The sequence below is a fragment of the Saccostrea cucullata genome, unplaced genomic scaffold (genome assembly GCF_032062105.1).
Source record: "Saccostrea cucullata isolate Sc308-1 unplaced genomic scaffold, CSIRO_AGI_Scuc_v1 ctg6713, whole genome shotgun sequence".
Classification (NCBI taxonomy): Eukaryota; Metazoa; Mollusca; class Bivalvia; order Ostreida; family Ostreidae; genus Saccostrea; species Saccostrea cuccullata.
This window is the reverse complement of record NW_026919316.1, coordinates 9,541-33,753: the sequence shown is the minus strand read 5'-3', so window position 1 is coordinate 33,753 and position 24,213 is coordinate 9,541. Positions and strand designations below refer to the sequence as shown.

General features: G+C 30.8%; 2 protein-coding genes across 3 annotated transcripts in view; both read left to right on the top strand.

The window, feature by feature from the left end:
• LOC134229361 (uncharacterized) overlaps nucleotides 1-24,213 on the top strand; it is a gene marked incomplete at its 3' end in the record, with an annotated part of 78,416 nt that overhangs the window by 45,162 nt on the left and 9,041 nt on the right. The gene's annotated exons all lie outside the window — the stretch shown is intronic.
• LOC134229382 (uncharacterized) lies at nucleotides 224-23,255 on the top strand. Of its 2 annotated transcripts, XM_062711125.1 has the most exons (12): nucleotides 224-769; nucleotides 6,061-6,267; nucleotides 6,619-6,746; nucleotides 7,828-8,008; nucleotides 10,602-10,670; nucleotides 10,753-10,860; nucleotides 11,293-11,421; nucleotides 11,759-11,836; nucleotides 12,177-12,290; nucleotides 19,553-19,666; nucleotides 20,069-20,171; nucleotides 22,182-23,104. In XM_062711125.1, the coding sequence occupies exons 1-12, from the start codon at nucleotides 685-687 to the stop codon at nucleotides 22,507-22,509; spliced, it is 1,644 nt and encodes a 547-aa protein (XP_062567109.1). In that variant the 5' UTR covers nucleotides 224-684; the 3' UTR covers nucleotides 22,510-23,104. The 2 variants fall into 2 exon arrangements, with proteins under 2 accessions (XP_062567109.1, XP_062567113.1); XM_062711129.1 differs by lacking the exons at nucleotides 11,759-11,836; nucleotides 12,177-12,290 and having other exon boundaries at nucleotides 22,182-23,255.

Here is a 24,213-nt window from a genome sequence, read left to right as displayed (position 1 = left end):
AATCATGCGTACGATAGATCTGTGCTACATCGATACCATCAAATCTATCTTTCCAATGTACGATTTCTTCCGCATAAAGTCATATCTGATATGAAACCCCTTATGTGTTACATGGATAAAAATAGACCGACTTTTTCAAATAGGAAAAGTAAAGGCCAATCAGAGATGAAATTTAACAATTTTGCTATGAAAGTACTTTTAGTCAAGTAGGTAGATGCAGATCATTGTAGAAAATATTTGAACGAATGTACATCAATATTTAATGAATATAGAAATTGTCTTTAATTGGATTTCGGTTAGAAACACGTGCATACGTATTGTAGTCCTTTTTGTAAAGGACAGAAACTTGTTTTAACCCTTTTTGAGCATTTTCTTTCGTTATGATAAATAATATGAAAATGAAATTACGTTCTTAGAAATGCTCGAGACGTAAAGTATTGAATAATACAATTTACTTACGTTCAATTTAATATTCTTTTGGACTATCGTTTGGTTAATTATCGTTTAAACTCAGGAAGAATAGAATGGATTTATGAAGCACACAAAAGATCTTCATGAAAATATATCAGGAAGTATATTATAACTGTGACTGTAAGAAAACCAGGACGACATAGTGTGTGGAATTCCCCTGATGTGTTAACTTGCTGATCTGGAGGAGGACATTTAAACTGAGATATATACAACATGAGGGACACTGCTCTCTGGGGAGGGTTACTTATTTTGATTCTGTGCCACCAATCTCAGTCGTTTTGTGAAACTGTCAACAAAGGTATGACGTTCACATGATTATGTTATTTTATAATAATTTTTTAACGTTAAATTATTTCCAACAAAGAAGAAGATCATGACAATCAATCGATCAATCAATCTCCTTAAATGAAATAAGATGGCAAACTGTAAACAAGCCCTAACAGCCATTGAAACAATTTTTGACAAGTAAATGTACAGCATTAATAATGTAATAAATACAAGTACTTGAAATCAAATTTGAATTATTTATCATTCATCATGTTTGGTTTTGAAAGGGCGGGATGCATATGAAAATAGATTTTTAATTTCTGTTTTTGAACAAACCCAAAAATAAAAGTAATGGTCACTTTACTAAATAGAATAACTTTAAGAAATTAGAGAATTAGTAATGGTTATTAAATGCCCAAATTCCTATAGTAATGGTAATTAAATGCATTAGTGTATATGTACAACAAACTTGGGGTTGCATTCGACTTATTGATAGATATATTTGCTGAAAAGTTAGTTGTATCGTCATTAGAACTTTCTAAATGATAATTTTAAAGAATAGTTGATATTTTTATTTCATCAACATGTTTTTAAAAAGCTTAACTCGTTTCAAAAAACGTTGTGTGAAGAGCAGGCTCTTTTGTATCGAATTAACTGAGAGACATAAATCCTATATGTTAAGAGTACATGCTTATTGCTACACATGTAAAGGAAGTTGACGATAAAAAAATAAAGTCTTCGCTTTTATCATGTTTTACTTGTAGTAGTAGTAGAAGTAGTATTTATTTGGTATCATTTCATCATACATAAAACAAATACACATAGTTATACATTATCTTATAAAACACGAAAGTTGGTAATCAAGATTTTATAAATAAATAATTAAGGTAACAATATTTTTAGAAATACGATTTCACTGTGATTAGATTTATACCAGGCCTAGGATAACCCATTAAAGCCCCAGAGCTTATTTCCAATGGGGTCCTATCTTAAATAACTTTAAAGAATAAATAACAATACAATGTAATGAATGTTCCATCATTAAAGCACTATAATAATTTTGGCACACTAACTTTAGCATAAACATTTAAACTGAGTTTAAATATGACACCATTGACTTTATCAATAAAATAATACAATATATTTTATAAACTTGTACAGAGACATATCACTTTCATGTTCTAAAATGCCTTTTTGTAAGATAAAAGTCTTGACTTGTTTCTCAAAATCACTCTTTCCTTTTGTACACTTAATAGAGGCTGGTAAAAAATTCAAGTCCTTTATGCCATTATAATAAAACTTGTCAGCTTGACATGTTTTCACATGAGGTATAAAAAATCTTCATTAGTGGATGTTCTGGTGTTGAGTGAAGACACAGCTGATTTTAGAGTAAGAATTTCGGTTAAGTAAGATGGCGCATTACCATGGTATATATTATATACATGTACATGGTTTCATCTGAGTTGTCTTAGCCGATCTTCTACATTCAACAAATTCAGTGTACTAAGACCTTTATAGTTTATGGTAAGCAAAGGGGATAGATTAAGTATAAATCTCACCATTTTGTTTTGGAATATTTGTAATTTCTTTTAAGGCTCTTTGATAAACCTGCATACCATGCATAGCTGGCATAATCTAATTGGCATTGTACAAGAGCAGAGCATAATAGCATTTTACTTCTTATATTTAAAAAACGAGTTTGTCTGTATAAAAAACGCAACCTATTGTTAATTTTTCTAACAATGGACTCAATAATAAATTCACCACTCAAAAATTGATCAATAAAAATTCCTAAGTATTAAACTTTTTTCCATAGAATGAATTATATGACCATTGCACTCAATGTGAAAATCTTGAACATTTGTAAGTTTCTTTCTTGATCCAAATAAAATACATTCAGTTTTTCCCAGGTGTAGTGATAACTTGTTATCAACTAACCATTTAGAACATTGTTTTAAAACAGTACTAACTTTTTCTGAAATATAATCTACATTTTTATGTGAAAATAAAACTGCACTATCATATGCATATAAAATAAGTTTGCAGTCAGGATCAATACTGGAAGCCATATCATTGACATAGATTAAAAATAGTAGAAGGCCTAAAATACTGCCTTGAGGTACCCCACATTTACTACATCTTGGTCAGACATAACATTTTCTAATTGTTGTACAAATAAATTGCTTTCTATTTGACAAGTAAAATATAAACCAGTCTGTATTTCTTAATACAATCGCATTTAGTCTTCTACATAAAATTTTATGATCTTCAGTATCAAAAGCCTTTTGAAGGTCCAACATTACCTGTATATAAACCCTTTGATGTATTTCCTTTTATAAAATCATACAAATGTATTAAACAAGTTTCAGCAGAAAAATGTCCTCTAAAACCAGACTGAAATTTATACAAAATTTTATATTGATTTAAAAATCTAACAAGTTGTGTATGAACAGCCCTCTCTAAAACCTTGGAAACAATACTCAAAATACTAACAGGTCTGTAATTACCAACGTCATGTGAACTACCTTTTTTATACAGAGGTTTAATTCTAGCTATTTTAATATCATCATGTACAATACCAGAAGTGATAGTCAGATTGATTATATAGGTAATGGGTATTTTAAAAACAAAATGCTCCATTTCTAACAAATCTAGCTGGGATGTTATCCAGACCTTTACTTTTGTTGGGATTGCCTTTCAACAGCTCTATATGAATGAATTCCTCACGAACAGTTTTGAGTGTAAAATAACAATTTTCAACTTTTTTCTTTTTATAAATAGATATATTAAAACGACACATGATTTTAGAATACAAGAATTTTAATTCCTACGTGGATACGATATATTCTAGTGAGCTTGAGATAAAAGATACCACAGAGTCCGACAATTCTGTTTCATACTTGGATATTTTACTTGAAAAAGACTAATGGTTATCTAACAAACAACCTATATGATAAACGTGATGACTTTAACTTTTCCATCGTCAACTTCCTTTATTTATGCAGCAATATACCTTCATCACCTGCATACGGAGTATATATATCTCAGTTGATTCGATACGCAAGAGCATGCCCTACGTATGAACAATTTCTAAAACGAGGTAAATTATTGACAAGCAAGTTGATGTAACAAGAATATCAGCAGTCTCGTTTAAAGTCATCATTTCGTAAGTTCTGTGGTCGATACAATGACCTTGTCAGCAAATACAATTTATCATTGAGTCAAATGCTGACTGACGTTTTTCATATCAATTGTTATTCCATTATTTATACACTGAATTGACGACGGATTTTTCCCGTTATTTCCTGATCATGACAAGTGTAACGATCTTTAATTATTTCATTATGTTTATTTATATTTGATTCCGTTATTATATAATTAGAGATACATGTAGTATTTTGTTTACGTACCATTGCTCCTCGCGAGCAATGGTCAACTATTATGTAATGACCAAAAACGCATTGCTCCTCGCGAGCAATGGCCTAAAGATATATATAGGGGGGATGTTCTCAGAAAGTATACACTTGCGCAGAATTTGTAATAAGTCACTTACTTGCTGAACTTGGATTACATTATAATTGTTTTAATATTAGGATTATGTGTGTGTGATTCTTGGATGTTACTGTGATTTATTATGATGTGTAAATAATGTAAATAAAGGATCACTTCATTATAGATAGGGATTTGACCTATAAGACAGGACACGTTTTTTTTTCTCTACAAAAACTTGTCGATTTCCGTTCTGATTAATGACATTAGGCTAAATACATCTAACTATTTGTTTTTTCCCAAATCTTTATTTCAGTGAGTAGAGGTAGGAGGAAATTCTTCCATTGATTTTCTGAGTTTGTTATCTCCAAATGTAATAATTGATATTTTTCTTTACTTGCATTGTACATAATGGTAATGTTTACTTCCTCTGAAATTCTATTTTTATGTCTAGGCTATTTTATCCATGAATATAATAAAACTGCCATTAATGTGTGCAAATTATATAGGCCTAAATCAAATCCGAGGGAGTACAGTCACTGATATATGTACCCAAAATCAATGTTATTAAATTCTAAGGAATATATACAATTGACATTCATCGCAGCTCAATGCTGCCAAGGATACCTGTATTGAGTAACAGAGAGTGAGTTATTCTTGTCCTCAGAGAAAGTGTGCTTATACTGAGGTTTGTTCTGCCTGACTGACAACTGTACATTGGATTTTTACGATTTGATTATCTCTTTTATTAATGTTTCTGATATCAAGAATGGCCATGCATAAAGGATAGATAATTGAAGGAAAATACACAAGTCTATAAAAAAGAACTTAAAATAGTCTTTGAAAAGGCGAAAATAAAAAAAATTAAAAGTGTGGTACCAGGTGGATTTGAACCCCCGACTTTAAAATGTTTGTTTACACGGTGTAAAAGTCAGCGCACATATCAAATGAGCTAGTCTGACTATAATATTGATAGGTATAAATTTGAAGCAGATTATGAAAATCGGGTTTCCTTATTTTTTGTAGGTTTTTTGTGAATTTCGACCTTAGGGTAGGGGTGCCCCTAAATAAATCCTATCTTAAATTATTCCTTACATCAAAACCTATCAAAATATCACAATTTTATTTAGGGGCAGGCCTGCCCTAAAGGACTTCTAGGCCAAAATTCATGCAAAAATCAACGCTTTAACGTACAGAATGATGTTTTGGCCAACTTTGGAGGTTAACTGTAAAGTTGTAAATAATAAATTTTAGGTGTAAAATATAAATTTGAAAAATTTAAACATATATACGGTAGTAAACAACAAATAAAGATGAAATTTTAAATGTCACCTTTTCCGGGAAATTATTTTCTCCTATAGGTCAATTCTTTTGTCAAAGCGAATACATCCTTTTAAAACGAACTTAAAACGAACACCTTGTGTTTTCTTAAAGAGTTATACACTGTGAAATAAAAAAAATTCTTAAGGAATTAATTTTCGTTGTTTTTGATGTATAACAAGACCCACGAATTCAAATCCACCACGAAATGTAAAATGTTACATACCTAAGTACTCATTAATTCTTGATCAACGAAATCAAATCCCCACGAACCAAAAGATTTTCCTCAAACCACAAAAATTTGACCCCACGAAAATACGTAATTTTACAGTAAATCATATATAAATAGTTACATAAGAATTCTTTTCTAGTATCCAAACAGATAAGTGAGACCTTGCAATATGTTTTATATGTCGAATCCAGTGAGATACATTTATTTATTTATATCAAAACAACTAAGGGATGAAAATGAATATTGTTATTAGATAAAACGTTGTGGATATATCTCGATAGATCCGTGCATTGAAGAGGCCAAGAAGACCTGGAGTGAAGCGTCACAAAGCTGTAACTTGGTGGTCTCTAACACAACTCTCCGCGTCGGTGTTCCCATTACTAATATCCCTGTTCTCAGACACAGATCGTCTGATCCGATCAACAGGTCTGATGATGTTCATTGGATAGGGGCAATAGGAACTTTCACGCCATGGTTTGAATTAGCAGGTAGTTTGGTGTTCATTATAGATATTTTTTTATTTCCATATATTTGTACTTCAGGGAAGTTTGTATAATTTCTCTACAAATGAACAGATGAGTACAGCTTGGGAAAATATAGAAAAAATTATGAAACAGGAAGCAAAAAAAAAAAAAAGAAATTTAAAAAAAATGAATTCCCGTCCTCCTCCCCGAATGAAATAGAACAAAAACGATTTTTTTTTAAATGAATCAGATAAAACATTGCAGCAATTTGGTTATATTGTAAAAAAAAAAAAAAAAAAAAAGAAAGCTTTCAAGGTCCTGGAAAAAAATTACTCTACATTTACGTCAGTTGAAGTAATTTTTTAAAATTTTTAGGATGCAACCTGTATCGTAGCTTTTTATTCATTAAACAATGGAGGTCTAGTTCAAACCTTGGTCCTGTGGCTCAATGTCATCAAATATGTGAAAACCGGAAAAACAGCTACAAAGAATTCGGAATAAACGTAAGTATATCCATATACGAAAGGATAACTTTCCAAAAACGATTTGTTTTAAATCTATTTATTTTCAAAATGAAATAATTATAGAGTGTAGGTAGTCATAACAATTTTTTTTTTCAAAATCAAATTTCTGAAAGACATCTTTATTAAAGAAAATTACACCAAACCATTTTAAGGGAGTAGGTTTTGGCCAGATTGATCAAATCTATGTAAGAACATACAGGAAAAAATCTTTAAATCAAGAACATCGAACCCATGATTAGTCATATTCATACGAATTGAAGATAAGGAACAGTATTCAATAAAGGATATGGAGATAAGGTACGGTATTCAATATCAAAGTCCATAAAAGAATACAAAATAGGAGTAGATCAAACAAGGACCTCTAAAACAACAGAGGTGGGATCAGGTGCCATGGAGGAGTGACCATCTCCTGTTGACCGGTCACACCCGCCGTGTGCTCCTTATCATGATCGGAAAATAACGGGAAAATCCGTGGTCAATTCCGTGTACAATTAATGGACTAATAAGTACGAAAAAAGTCAGTCAGCATTTGACTCAATGATAAATTAGATTTGCTGCAAGATCATTGTATCGGCCATAGAACTTACAAAATGATGAATGTAAACGAGAATGCTTATATTCTTGTTTCGCCAACTTATTTGTCAATAATTTACCTCGCTTTAGAAATTGATATTTCGCTGATTTAATGATTTGTTTGTGACTTTTATCATTTAAGAAAGCAAACTAGATTTATTAGATTTTTATGAAGTTATTTAAGTTTAACATTATTGAAAAGTCTCAGTTGTTTATCTGATTTCTAAAATTAGATTTTGTTGAAAAACACAACTTGATAATTGTTTCAACAATTACAATAACTGTTATTTGAGGAGTTCGTAAAAATCACTTTATATTTCCCTTTTCATGTTCATAGATATTGAGACCAAACGTTCAAAGGGAAAGACATTAAATAAAATATAACATATTGGATAAAAAAAATTATTGTGCAAATTCATTCATACAGCTTAGGTTAATTTTGTGAAATTGTTAAAGAATTTAAACAAAATTTTATAATTCATTGTAGGAAACGCATTGCTTTTGCTCAGAGGATAATTATGCGGGTGTGATTAAAAATTTGACCTGTCGTCTACAAAATTCAGAAAACGTTAAGAATGACTTGGTCGGAACTGGTAACGATCAGAGATTGGTACCGAGAAGATATGTATTTGCATTGTATAGGAAAATCAAAAATATCACAGAAATAGGTAAAGCTGTTATTCATTGCAAAAAAAAAAAAAAGAATCCGTAGATATCAAAACTGTTAATTCCTTTATTTTGTTTTTCTAACAGAATGAAATAATTGGAGATAACAAACAGTATTTAAGCTCAAAAGTTCATTAATCAAACAAGCAAAATAGGAGTAGAGCAAACACGGACCTCCAAAAATCAAAGATGAGATCAGGTGCCATGGAGGAGTCAGTATCCCCTGTCACATCCGCTCTTGCTTCTTGTCATGATCGGGAAATAACGAAAAAAGCCGTCGTCAACTCAGTGTGTTTAAGGGGCAATATCCCTCTGCTCCAAATTTCACGACATTTTTTTTTTAAATCCAGACATTGATTTTCAGCAACAACTGTAGCATTAAATTCAAATAGAAAATAGTTTGAAGTATGAAGCGTTGCTTACTTTTTCAGAAATGAATAATATGTCAGATCATGATGTGAAGAAAATTTGATATGGTAAATAGAAAGATTAATTATTTTTTATCTCACAATTAAATTAGAAATATGAGGTATATATAAAAATAATATTTACTCTTAAAATAACACGCATCCATAAACAAGAGTTATCGTTCCATTATCGCCCTTGAAAATATTTTTTAATGAAACAAAGTATTAATTAAATGTTTATAAACAATACTGCATCTGAAATTTCTGTACAATTAGAAGAAATATACTTTAAGAGAAAAAGATTTCTCAATTTACACTGTTTAAAGGAACTGAGTATAAATGTTTTAAGTAAACTATTATAGATAATTAATCAATATACTAGCAATAGAAACTAGAAATCAACATTTGTATCATACTATAGGTTTGATTGAGTTGACTATAAAATTGTCCTTATGAATGAAACTTGTAAACTCTGACATGACAATTCACTGAATTTCATGACAAAATGTCTGAAGAAAGTTATCTCTCTTCTCAGAAGAGTTATCTCTCTTATCAGAGGGATATTCCACTTTAAAATAGCCTAACAATCAGTATGAAAAACGCCAGTCCGCATATGACTTAATGATAAATTGTACAAGGTCATTGTATTGACCATAGATCTTACGAAATGATGACTTTAAACAAGACTGCTGATATTCTTGATTCATCAACTTGTTTGTCAATAACTCTCCTTATTTTAGAAATTGTTCATACGTGGAACATACTCTTGCGTATCGAACCAACTGAGATATATATACTCCGTATGCAGGTGATGAAGGTATATTGCCGCTCAAGTAAGGGATGTTGACGATTGAAAAGATAAGGTCATCACGTTTATCAAAGAATTTTTTTGTTAGATTACCATTAACGTCTTTTTCAAGTAAAATATCCAACTATGAAACAATGTGTATGACTCTGTGTCAGCAAATACAATTTATCATTGAGTCAAATGCTGACTGACGTTTTTCATACCAATAGTTAGTCCATTATCTATAAACTGAATTGACGACGGATTTTTCCCGTTATTTCCTGATCATGTCCGTGATTGCTCTGCTCTTATTTTGCATTGTTTTATGGACTTTGAGACTGAATACTGTTCGTTATCTCCATTTTGAGCATTTTGAGAGTATTTAACAGAAATTTCTATTTTTAATAACCATGGCAACACCATTCATTGAAGTGAAAAACTGATATACAGAATTATGTATCTTAGTGTAGTCTACTTGTGTGCCAAGTTATATTGAAATCAGACCAAAACTGTAGGAGGAGTAGCATTTTGAAAGAATTTCACAAAATTTTCTATTTTTAGTAACCACGGCAACACCGTTCATCGAAATCAAAAACCGATACACAGAATTATGTATCTTAGTGTCGTCTACTTGTGTGCCAAGTTATACTGAAATCGGACCAAAACTGTAGGAGAAGTAGCATTTTAAAAAATTGTTTACAGACAGACAGACAAACAGACGGACGGACGGACGACGGATGCATTACTATCGCATAAGCTCTTCTGGTCTCTGACCAGTAGAGCTAAAAATGAATAAATTCATTTATCAAGCCCTTTATGTATTAAATAAATGGAACGATCTTGTGATTTTAAAAAATAATTCTTTCATCAATTAATATAAGAAAAATCAACCTCCCTTTTACGACATTTAAGAGTACCTTGGGGAAGAAACAATCCAAAAAATCTTAAAATCTAAGTTTAAGAATCTGAAGAAATTTTATCACCGAAAAATAAAAAAAAAAAATTATCATTTGCAAAAATGTTAAGTAAGCCGTACACATATTTTTCAACGTGCCTTAACATGATCAATATAAACGCATCATGAAAAGAAATACTATTTTCAGAATGCGTTACTTGCTACTAAAATTAACAGATTTTGAACTAGTTTTTCAATTAAAATGCATATTTTTTCAAAGTGCGCTTTAAGAAAGGTAATGAAAATTTCTCGTAATTAGACATTTTCACCTATAGAAAAGATTTTCCCCAGGAAGTAAAATGTGCTTAATTTTGTAGCTTGAATTGTTCGACATATGTATGCTAGGCTTTTGGAAGATTATTTCGTTCAAAGTTGATACATTGAATAGCTTGGAATATGTGTACATGTATATGTAATGCTTTCAGAAGATTATTTTTTCTTCACAGATGATAAATTAGGCGAGTGTCTGATGGAAACAAAGAAAGGAAATAAGACGTATCCTTGTGATGCAGCAGGTTTGTCATGTCAATATCGAATGGATCTTCTAATTAATGTATCTGAATTGCAAGAAATTCATCGTAACAGTTTTATTGTTAGACATTACACAACGTACGAGGGTAGAAAGATACCGACATAAGACAAATAACAACAGTCTTTCAAGATGGAGACCTTATGTTCGACGATTAATTATAAGCTGGAAGAAAGGTAAGAACACAATATTGACTTGAAACTTTTATGTAAACAATTCCATAAAATGCTAGACGTTTTGGCATGTGTATTTTTATGCCATATGAAGTAGACTGCAACATATCACCATCAAAGATATAGCATTATATCCTCTATCAAGGAATGACGAAATTTTTTCCCATTCTCCAACTTGTGAGTCCCTATATTTAGGATTTCATGTATTTGTAGTTCTGGCTTTTACCCCTTTAACAACACAAATATAAAAGTAATGTAAGACTGAATTTATTGTTAAAGGTTTTATTAATGATATCTGACCCCCTCTTGTGTTTCCAAGTCCAAGTTCTCTATGCTCTCAATTTGTTTTTTTTTTTTTAACTTGTAACTTTATAACTGTTTTTTTCCAATTCATAATAACACCATCATATTTCGTGTTTTACATATTTCTACCAGATATCAGTGCTGAACAGAAAGCTTCAGTATGTATAGCAGTCCGTTACCAGAATGGCTCTTACGAACTCTTACCTCGACGCTGTGACGAAACTCATACCTCCATATGCAAGAATGCAGGCACAACGACAGGTTACTGTATAATTTCTCTTACGTTTTTATAGATGTTTAAAGCCCTATAAAAAGCAAAAAAAATATTGTAAGAAACAAGTAAAATAAAAGAAAAAGAACGAACAAAAATGAGAAGAAAGACACCCCCCCCCCCCAAGAAAAAAATCAAGAGAAAAATGCTCCGAAAACCTAATAATACTTGATAGTTTTGGTGTGTACTATAGTGCATGCATATCCTGTTCACTGAGTGATATATATTTTATATTCAATATAGGTAGGGTACAGATACCATAATTACATAACATTTATTTCATATTTTTGAAAATTTTAAATAGCTGTATATATTTTTTAAATTTAGGTACAAATTCACCGAGGACGTCCAATTCTAACTTGGAAACAGAGAGAGGACAAACAACTGTTGTTCATCAGATAGAAGGTTCGTCATTGTACAGCTGCAACTTAATATAACATATAAAATTAATATAACATATAATTGTTTTGATAAGAAGTTGTGGACCAGAACAATGATAAAAGGCTTCCTTCTCGAGTTTATTTGGGATGTATAGAAATAGAAATATTATTTTTGTTATTTATGAAAAAAAAAAATCTTGAAATCAAGATTCGAACTTAAAATGAAATCGATTACTTTTTTCTATTAACAGTTTAATTTTCTTTCAATTTCTTTTTTACCGAATGTATATCTTATGCATTATATATCTTTTAATAATAAATATTAACCATTTCTAAAGCTAATAACTGATTTTGATTTAACACAGATACAACTACACAGCATACCACAAGCTCTGATCTCAAATCATCTATGAGGCACACGACATTTGTGCACAACATGACATCTACCACTTCCATTAATCGCCACAGGGACAAGGACAGTTAAATTATTTCCTAACTAATTTTTTTGACAAGGTTTCATTTAAGATATTTTCTCTTTTGGCATATGTTGCCTTTATACTTGGAATTGATATGTCGATACGATATATCCTGGTGAGCTTGAGATTAAAGATACCACAGAGTCTGACAAATCTGTTTCATATTTGGATATTTTATTTGAAAAAGGCGTTAATGGTAATCCAACAACCGAGCTCTTTGATAAACGTAATAATTTTAACTTTTCTATCGCCAACTTCCGTTAATTATGCAGCAATATACCTTCATCCCCTGCATACGGAGTTTATAAAATCTCAGTTGATTCAATACTAAAGAGCATGCTCTACGTATGAACAATTTCTAAAACGAGATAAATTATTGACAAACAAGTTGATGAAACAAGAATATCAGCAGTCTCATTTAAAGTCGTCATTTTAAGTTTTATCGTTGGTACAATGACCTTGTCATCAAATATAATTTATCGAGTCAAATGTTGACTGACTTTTTTTCATACTTATTGATAGTCCATTATTTATACACTGAATTGACGACGGATTTTTTTCGCTATTTCCCGATCATGACAAGCAGCTCACGGCAAGTGTAACCAGTCGGCAGAGGATGCTTACTCCTCCATTGCACCTGATCCCACATCTGATATTTTGGGGCTCTGTGTTTGCCCTGCTCATATTTTGTTTTGCTTTATAGACTTTTCTTTATCTTCCTATGTTTCATTTCATCGATTTAATATTGTAACCATAAAAAACAGCATGCTCTGCTTTAAAATTAACCTTTCATGCTCCACAGAACACATGCATCGCATTTTCTCGGATATTACATTATCAAAATACAGTTCAGATTATACCGCAAAATCTGTTAATATTGAAAAAAAAATTGTGATGATTTTTTAACCTGGAACTTAAACAAATGGATATCAAACAAAACACAAACATTTAAAAATTACAATTTGATAAATATCTATATAGGTTTATATGGAATTATTAATTTTTTCGTTTGTTTTACTTCCTTTTTGAATCTTTAAATCATACGCAATTTAGTACCAGTGGACAGATGTGTACAAGTTCAAGTTAAGTTAATTCACTCATTCCAATTTATGGTAAATGAGGTTCTATGTACAATATATACAAAAACAATATACACGATAAACGTGAAATGGCGAAAATACATCCAAATTATAAAGTTAGCAACAAAAATTATTATGAAAAGTAGACTTGTTCTATGTTTATGTAGCTTGCGTTTTTACATTCTGAAAAAATAATATTGCAAAATATAGTAATAATCATCTGCTGTTTGTCCATTATAACACAACTTTTGAAGTCTTTCATTATTTTTTTTCTTTTTTTCTTTTTTTTTTTTGGATTTCAAACTATCTTCGTCTCAACTAGGAAACAATGATTTGCTTACCCGGTAATTCGAAAAACATTGTTCGAATTTTTTTTGGTAAAAAATCTACATATTTTTCAAATCCTGTTCAGAAGATGCTTTACATTTGACCTTTAGACGACGTATGTACAGATCTTTATGACGTTCAACTATAGTTTTTAGCCATTTTATATATATAAAAAAGGCCTGTTCATGTCATACACTTGAGAAGACACAAGTCTCAAGTATATTCTTAATGCATGAAATCAAAGGGGTATTATGACTTCCTGAATAAAATTCTCAAAATGAATGCTGTCATGAAGTTCTTTTGGGTTTTGTGCGGGCAGTTGAGAAAACGGTAAGCCGTAGAATAAACAAAAAAAATTAATTTAATTTAATAAAAAAAAGCAAATAAATAATCAAAACAAACTCACTCTCACGCACCCTCAATCACAAAGAAAACAAAACATAACTTTAAATTGAAAACCAGATAATATTGACAATGAAATAAAGATTTAACTTTACATAATCAATTGTCAACAAACAATTGTTGCTTTCAAACCATAAATTGTAACTTTACTTGAAACAATCACATAGAAAAATCAAAACTGTATTAATTTAGTTTTTGCAGAAAAAAATCACTTTTTAATAAACAAAATCTGTAAATATCAAATCCGTTAAATATCAAATTTAATTCTTATCAATGTTTTATTTCTTAAAGGAGACTTTAACGTTTGGCTATTTCATTCATTAGATTTTACACCACTGGGCCTCCATACATCGAACACCGCCCCTCTGATTCCAGCCCTGGACTCACAGGTCTCCCACTGGAGAATTCAGTCCCTATAATTCAGTCAGGAACGACACCTAATCTATATAAACACTGTCCTTAGCAATTCCACCTAGAAATGAAAAAGAATTCGACATTCAATTTTTGATTTCTGAGTAAGTCCAGATGATGAAAGGAATAAACATTCCTTGTTATAAAATTATACAGAATAAAGTCAACAACGTCTGTGACCCAGGAATATATTTCTCATATTTGCATACTCCAGTTTTTTTGTTTTTTTTGAGCTAAAAATAAAAGTGGTATGATCTTGACATACACGAATACAACGAAACAGTAGTTAAAACCTTTTTTCCGGCACTTATATTGTGCAGTCTTTTCTTGCTTTACAGTGCAGTTTAATTGTCGCATCTTCGCTATATACTCATCATTTTTGAAGTCATTTCTGTACAGATATCTTAAAAGAAACACATGATTTTGACTCATTGTGTTACTTTAAAAATAGTCAAAGTACTGAAAGTACTGGGAAGCGCTAAGCATGGTTCAACTAAACCCGCCTCTTGATCGCCTTGACTGTTACGTTAAATAACATCGAATGTAAGTTGTGATACTATAACAAAGTCTAAAAATTGAAGAAAAAAAATTAACCAAGAGAATCTAATTTACTATCCCTGTGCAATCTTATTAAAGAAAGTGATTTTACTTTTTTAACCCTTCTGTCGCACGATAGGACAGTAACACTCTTACCCGTCTGAAAAACAAGATTACCTATGTTGCATTGTGGATCCAGGTTTCTGCGATAAAATTGAATTAATATAAATATTACAATCCGATTTTTTTCTTCTGACTTACCTCATTTCAGATTATGTATATAGCTCTGCATTAGTTGGAAAGTTTTCTTTTTTGTTTTTGTTTTTTGTTTTGTTTTTGTTTTTGTTTTTTTGGACAAATTTTGAATACAAAAAAAAAATGTTGCTGATATCCTTCTCTGGAATGTAAAGTGGAGAACACAAAACCTTCTAATGAAATTTTGAACAACGAATCATTCTACTCTCAAGAATATGAAGAATATTATTCATATTAAAATTCAAAATTGGCTGTCGGCATCTTTATTTGTTATTATCGGCCGCAGGGGTGATCGATCTATTGGTGATTGTATTTGAAAGTGTACACGGAGAAATGAGATATTATTTTTCATTTGTTCCATCCTTAATGATAAAATATACTGGTATTATAAATTAACGATTTTTAAAATAAGACATAATATTTTGTTTGAACGGTTTTTATTATTTTGATTTTTTTCTCCTCTTCATAAATATTTATAAAGTTATAATTTATATAAATAAGGTTTTACAAAATGAAAATTCCTAGTATAGTAGCTTGTAATATATACACACAATCATTACAAGTTTATGGTTATATAAATAATGAATAAAAATTGAACTTTTAAATTTTGTTTTGAATATGCTACACTTGAATAACATGATGTTACATTTATTGTGATACCAATCTAACCTCGCGCAGCATGTTGCTATCATCATGTAACAAAAATCCCCGAAGACTTTACTTCATTTTTTCAGATTACTTTGCTACATGTAAATATCAATTTTGGGTATAAAGATATTGCATTTGTCTTTTTGTCATTTTGATGAAAAACCATTATTATCCTTCAAACAGGTACTTGTGGACAGGACCCCCCCCCCTCAATATTCAACCCCCGGGCTTGTTGGACATTTTTTCACAAATTATATTTATTACACTTATTCATCATGTGCACAATATGAAAGGGGAAGTCCTGTCCACAAGTACCTGTGATCTTTCATCTATGACTCTCACACACATGAATTATAATTTATTTTTACTGAAATTAATAAAAAAAATTTTGGTCATTCTGTTTCTCGTGCTATATTTAAAGCCGATTTGTCAATATTTCTTTTTAAAATAAAAAAAGTTAAATCAAATACTCTTCTACTAAGAAAATAATATCACATTAAAATTCGTTCGTATTTTTCTTGAACTCATTTTGGCGAAAATACTTTAAAATGCTTCAGTTTTTTACTATCATGTAAAACAGGTTGACAGAAAGTAATAGCCACAACACCCATGTAATGAGACTACAAAATGTAGATACAAACTAGATATAGAACCTAATAAAATAATTTTTTTATGGAATTATACTTCTAAAAGATTTAATTCCAATTTGATTTTTTAAACACTCATTGAAATCTTAATGAGACTTTTAAATACACGTGCGCATAAATATATAAACATGTATGGTAATTTACTTTTTCGAATTACCACTGCAGAAATAAGATTTGTGAAATATAATTAGTGTTTGCCAGTACTTATTAATACGCACCATATTGTTCGGAAATAAGAACCGCCCTTATCCACTAACGCAGGATTTTTGAACATACGAAAATTAATATCGATTGTACTAATTAACACCTATTATGATAACTCCTACACTAAAGTAGCCGACAGAGGGTCGGGGATTTCCAGTTGTATATTTTTAGACGACTCGGTAGAGTTACATAACTTGCTAAGTGGTGCTGTATTTCGTAGGCTGTCTAAACACTTTAAAATGTATCACTCCGCGTTATAGAGTTCGTCATTTTGAGAACATATTCAACATAATATACATTATTTAAAAATATATATATAATCACCTTTAAAAAGAACCATATTACACCACGGAGATAATTTAGGTCAACAACAGTAGCCCTTGCAAAGGCATTATAGAACCCATTTGTTTACATAATTATATCAGTATTTATAGAGGGCGCGTTCAAGATCTTAGTGCTAGATGAATATTAAGTACAGATACGAAATTTGAACAAGAATAGCAGTCACGTAAAAAATATACATTTTAAATACTTATGCCTAGTTTGAAATCCTGCAATCCTACTTGGATTTACTTTGTATCACGCGACATGCTGTATATATTACCGGTGTACTAACTGAAGGAATTAATGTTCTCTATCTAATCGTAAAATCTCACACCTTCAATTTTTGCATGCTTTTTCCATATATTAGTTATAAATGAAATGATTGTATAATAGAATTTTTTTTAACATCTTACGGGTAGACGAGCTGTCTTTTCAAAACAACTGGGTATATAGCAATATATTAAACTACGCTTACGTTTACTAGCAACTACGGTATTGAATGCAGACCCGATAAATGTGGTCGGTAGAGGGCGTTGATAAAAAGATCGTGAAAATCATCATGGAATCTGAAGACACCCTATAAATCGCTTGCGCATGCGCGCTTAGCGCTTAAAAATAAAAATGCAATCAAACCATTTATTTCTCGTTCTTTCAATACAATGTATATTCCATTGCATGAAGGATATGATATGGAGATAACGAAAAGTATTCAATATCAAGGCCAATAAAACAATACAAATTGGAGCAGAGCAAACAAGGACCATGCCAAGAAATCTCGTGCACCGATGAAGTCAATAAAAGCGTAATTGATGCAAATCACCCATATTCCCCAAACGCTGTCCAGCAAGACAATTTACGGCAGCAGATTTCGATTTGATTTTAGGGGGATGGATCCTAGGTTTTCAGCTTTCTTAGTTAAGAAAAACTTGATACATTCCACCATTTATTTCTATCAGTGATATTTTTACATTAAAGCCATATATGGCGGAACTGATCAAAAAAATATATTTTTGAAAAATACAAAATTAAGTAAAGAAATATAGTTGATACATTTAAATTAAAGCTTTTCATACAATTCTGAACACGGAGAACACCTCGTTTCATCTAATAATACGATTTTATCTTCTCTGTAATATGTTATTTAAATCTTTTGTATTTTCTTCCGAGTCGGAGAAAATTCCGAGAATCCATATTAAATTGTGATATCTTTATAACGCAATTGAATTAGATTTTGTAATTTACAGAAAAGTTCTATCTTTATATAAAGTAATGATACAAATAATAAGTTCTTATAATTTTAGTCCAATAATTTTTATTGTACATACGCCATATATGGCTTTAAAATGAAAATATTAACATAGCCAATTAGGTTGCGTCTAGGTATCAGACCGGCAATTGTTTTTACTTTAAAAAAATTGTTTTAAAAAATCAGGTAATTGTTTACTTGAAAAAAATATTAAGTAGGTGTTAAACATTACCTGTCACACTTGCTGACACACCCTCACACACAAAACGGTACCTACACGGCATTTTCTGACTTTTTCCATCTGCAAAGAGGGCTACCCTCAAATCCACGTGTTTTTTAATGTGTTTATAAACATTCCGAGTGCATCACAGGAAGTAGCCTCCTATGCCCGGAAAAAAATAGTTCCTGTCAAAAACCTTTATTTGTTCAAAAGTACATAAAATTTACTAGACACAAGTACCAAAGTTGTAAAAATGGCTTGGAAGAGAATAGAAAAACGTCTCAAAAGAAAGGAAAATCAGTTCTATATGTATGGACCTACATTTGATAAGTTCAATTTGATTGGTCAATTACCGGTGTGACACTTCTACCCATTTAGTACTCCTCTCCCTTCTTGTTTTACCAGGAAATGATGTCAACTTCCGGGAATAAACTAGCAAGTTCATCGTACCCTACGTTAATTTATACTAAGGAAAAAAAAATTATATGGAAATACGTAAAAAATTGAAAGACAGCTTATTTCTACTGACGAATTAGTTTACTATACCGGTAATTAATAATTTTTATAACTTTCTTTTTCTTTAATTTACTTTTTTTTACAGTATTTATTTAATAAGACCCCCCCCCAAAAAAAAGGGTGCACAGGCTTCTAAATAATTAATTTTGTACCTATGTTTTAAACCCTGTAAAACTTAAGATCCCTCCCTCAAAACTACTGACATTAATTGCCTCGCCAACATCTCTCGGGGGAGTTTCACAGATTAACGTTAATTCGGCTTTTATTGAGTTCGTTCTACGGATAGCATGCTAAGGTTTCCTTGGCATGCTCCAAAACATCGAAGGTGGGAACAGGTGCCATGGAGGAGTGAGCATCTCCTGCTGCATGTGTTTCCTATTGATTGAATAGCTCTTTCTCCGCATAAAAACATAAGTATTCAGAATTTTGAATAATTGTTAACTTTGCAGGTACAACTACACCACGTACTACAAGATCTAGTTACGGAACATCGAGGGGACAATCGACGTTTGGGCAACAAATAACGGACTCATCTCCTGTTGATCGTCATAATGACAACAACGGTTACTATGCCAACTAACTTCATACTTTATACTTTTTGACTGTTTACATATAGAGAGTCTCTACCAACTGGCTTTATGTCAAGTTTAATTAAGAAACGTTTGTTTTTTAAAAGCAACTTTTGGAGAGAAATAGAAATGCTATTTTTTCTCTCGTTTATATGGACTTTGTATTAACTCAAATTATTTTAATGACATGCAAATTACAAAATACAAGTAAGATAAAGTTGTTTTGACTTTACCTCATTGTTATCTTCTCTTACAGCTATATTGTGTGCAAAATATTTAATTTTTTCCGAAAGCAATTCGGAAATAATTAAACCATTGGTTCCTTGGACGTTTTTAAAATCTCGTTTATCTGTAAAACGTTTATACCTAATAAAAATATTTCTATTAACTTTGCAGAGCCACCAGATTCCACACTGCCTCTGATCATTGGAAGTGTTGTAGGAGGCCTCCTATGTATCGTTATTGTCGGTATTATCATCGTCATTTTCATCAAAAGAAGGTATTATATACGAATTTATCTTAATTAGTGGTATATATTATTTCGTTACAACTCTTAAGGTAGTCCGATCCTCAGGTTTATAAAATTAGCAGTTAAGTAATCAAAAATACTTATAAAAGTATCTCTGAATCCACAAAGTTCTGTAATTTTATCAACAGTATTTCTTTAAAGTTAAAGATCAAAGTTAATCATATTAAATAGGGAAAATTGTCAAATCTCCAATATTTTTGTAGAAAAAGCGAATTGGAATATCAGCAATGCATTTTCTAATGGAAAATTAATCAGCAAATATATTTAGGCTTAAAAACGATAGGTATCGATGCATTCAGAGAAATTGTCATTATTTTTATACTTATTTGGTATTTTTTTTTTGTATTCTATTTCCTCCATGTATTCTATATTTCATAGTGTAAAAGGCTTTTGCTATCATTGCAACACACCATAAATCACTTCCCATTTCATATCATGCTAATAAGCATCGGTATCTAAGGCTGGCTTCAAGAAAGTCTTATTTCTCTAAAACTTTATTCATTTTTTCTCCTTTGAAAGGGTACAAATGTCAACTTTTGTAAGACCTTTTCTAAAACTTCCAAATACCTTAAGATGAATAAAATGAAAATTGTTGCATGAAAAAAAGTCATTTTCAAGCTTCATTTTGATCCATTTTAAATTAAATGTTAATTTTTGAAGTTATCCTTTCTGGCTGAGGATCGGATATCCTTAAAATTCTCATGCACCTTTTGTTGTACAAGTATTAGAAAAGTGTGAAACAGCAACAAGGAACGTGAAAAATAATTACAAACAATACCTCAGCGAACAGTGGATTACATACATGCCGTTGCGTTTGAAAAATAAATAATTTCACACGTTAAAAGTCACAATCAGGCAAATATAAAGTATGAATAAGTCACAAATGTAAATATAAGTAATAAGGTATCATTTTAAAATATCTATCGGGCTGTAAAACGGGTATTTATACTCACCGTCAATGAAAACGCAACACTCTAATTTTAGGGTGAAAAATTATATACGGGATATAACTAAGTACCAAACAAGTAAGGACATTTTTTACTTTGCCAAATCAGTTATTTAATGGTTGAATGGTTTTCAATCTATTACCGAAAATTGATTTTTTAGCCCTCTTAACAGATAACATTTAAATAAAACACCCCCTTCCGACCATTTAATCAAATCATGCTAGTCCGCCATGAACAACATACATGTACGCAGTCCGATTTCTACCATACATTAGGTTTATCAATGTCTTTATCTGAGCGAAATAAATATTCTTGGGCATTTTTAATCGCCTGTTGTTCAGATACTGCGGTCGAATTTTCTCTAACTTGGCGTAGTGTAGTAACTTTTGGACTTCCGGTTAAGAAACTGTTATTTATGCTATTGAAACACATGAGCCTGATGAGTCGTTAAATAGTGTACATTTGCATCTGCAGCTTTTTTTTCTTCTTTATTTTGAGAATCTCCAGCATTAGCAATGAAAATCAGTCATTTTGAGGAAATATAAGCATCACACCAGGTAAAGAAAGAAGGAATTTTTTCCCGGGATTTTAGTACAATACTTATGATTAACAGCTACAACACCTTGAAAACCCAAAATATTGTTAAAAATTTTATTAAAAATGCAAAAATTTGATTTCTGTTAAGAGGGCTAAAAAGCAACTTCCGGTAGAGGAAATAAATTCATTCAACCGTTAAATAACTTATTTGGCAAAGTAAAAGATGTCCTAACCTTTTTGGTACATAGTTATAACCCGTATATACTTTTCACCCTAAAATTAGAGTGTTGCGTTTTCATTGACGGTGAGTATATAACCCGATAGATGTTTTAAAATGATATCTTATTTTTTAAATGAGTTCTTTCGGGATAATTTGCCCTTTATAATGTGCTTTTCATTTTTTTTAAATGGCAAATTCCTACTCTATATAAATTTTCCCTTGAAAAATATTTTTTTTGAAAGAATTTTGCTTATTTTATGTTATTTATTTTGCCAGGCGTCCAGATAGAAAAGAGATATATCACCCTACTCCGACAGAAAAAGTTCATTTCAGAGAAATGAAAGAAGACAGAAAACCGCATTTATCAATGGAGAAAGAAGAACCATCACCTACTGAAAACACAATAGACTACGATACTATGATGTCTGTCAAAAAAAGGAAGATAACTGAGGACTCTAAAGAGTATGGGAAGTTGGTGCCTAATGGTGAGGCAGACGTGTATAATCACACCTGGGATAAACCAATCACAATACAGCTTACAGATTATGTGTATAGCTCGATAATGTCCGGAAATGACGCAAACGTGTATGATCACTGTTACTAGTAATACAGTTATAACTAAAGAAATTGAAGAAAAAAAAAAACAATATTAAACAGAAATGATGACAATTTGTATGATCAAACAGATACTAATAATACAGAATTAACTTAAGTCGGTGATGAAAATAGAGCATTGTCAATTAAAATGAATCATTGTATCATCACACAAGCTAAATATTTAGACAAAATCGAAGGCTGGAAAGTATGGCTAACAGATTTTAATTTTAGTAATTTTAGTTTTTTCATATTCGACCATCATATGGAATATGCTAACTTACTGAAGTTCTCACTAAAGAATTATTTTGCCAAATTGCAAACAAAACAATGTCTATAAACGTTATTAAAAAAAAACTAAGACAAACCAGTTATTCTAGAAATTATTAATTATCACTCACTTTTGTGTAGTTTAATTACGTCAGGTTTTATTTTGCATCAATATCTTTTCAATTTTGAAAGTTAAAGATTTCAGGGATATACATTTATTATTTATGCGGAAAAAAGCGAGATTCATTTTATGCATAAAATGGCCCTGTACTTTTATCAGTTAATTAACTATCACCATCTTTCCATTTCATATATCAAAATAAAGTAGACACTTGGTGTCTACTTCCTATTATTTCCTATCATTACCTATAATAACATTTCTTTTTGAGAATCGAGATATTGGAAAACAGGCTTTGAGAAATTGCAATGTTCTTGAAATTTGCAGAAAACATGCGTATTTGACTACCTTCAGCAAAGAATTAAAATATAAGCACGGCTCACAATCCAAAAAAAAAAAAACCAAACATGTTTTTTGATCGTCAGAAACAGATCTTTCATTATGTTTTTTTTTTTTTCATATTTTGTAGCAGAGGTTGTGCTCTATATGAAATATTGTAAAAGAATACAACTATAGGCCATTTTCAAAGGAATTTACAGGATATTAGGAAAATGACGCATTTAATGACGTCATAATGCATTGACTAGGAAGAAAATTACGTCATGATTAATAAATACGTTGTCACCAACAATTCAAGTGATAGCTACTGTATTTTCAACCTAAACATAGCGGTTTTGATTTTTCAGTAATTCGCAGGACCAAATAAGGCCAAAAGTGGCTCTTTCTCTTTCAATACCCATCATTTCTAAAAAGATTATGTTTATTGGCAGTCCAAAAGTTTTGACTTATGATTTGAATGATTACTGTTTTACGCGTTTAGAATGAGTTACAATTTATCCCTTGTGGTTAATTAAAAAAAATGATTTTTATGTTGTTAATATGTATCGTTATTAATATTGAAATTTTTTTTAAAGTTCTGTATTAAAAAATGTACTTGTTGTTCTAAAATTGGTGTTTTTTTTTATGTTTCTGGGTCTTTAAGTATCAAAAAACGATATAAATTATTTGCAATTGTTAAAAAACTTGAAAAACAAGATGTGTTTGTGAAACACAATGTCCCCCTATGGCAGATTATGGTGAAGATAGAAATTTATCAAATGTAAGTCAAAATCCAAATCAAGGTCAACAAGTCAAAAAAGGAAGGTTTTGTCGAAAGGTGATATGAAAGCTCTAATATAAACTATTCAAAAGTTATGGCCAAGATTAAAGTTTTTTTTGTTAAAATTGTGTCAATCCTTAAGGTCAAAGTAAAAAGAAAATGTGAACCCTTTGAAATGTCTTGTTTCAATAAAAGCAAATGTGAAGTACTAAAGCCATAGGACCATC

Bases quoted from the DNA above. Each gene is read 5' to 3' on its own strand.
- LOC134229382 (XM_062711125.1), top strand. From the start codon at position 685: ATGAGGGACACTGCTCTCTGGGGAGGGTTACTTATTTTGATTCTGTGC. The intron at 12,291-19,552 runs GTTAAATTATTT...TTAACTTTGCAG, and splicing joins TCGCCACAGGGACAAGGACA to GTACAACTACACCACGTACT. The intron at 19,667-20,068 runs GTTACTATGCCA...TTAACTTTGCAG, and splicing joins TCGTCATAATGACAACAACG to AGCCACCAGATTCCACACTG.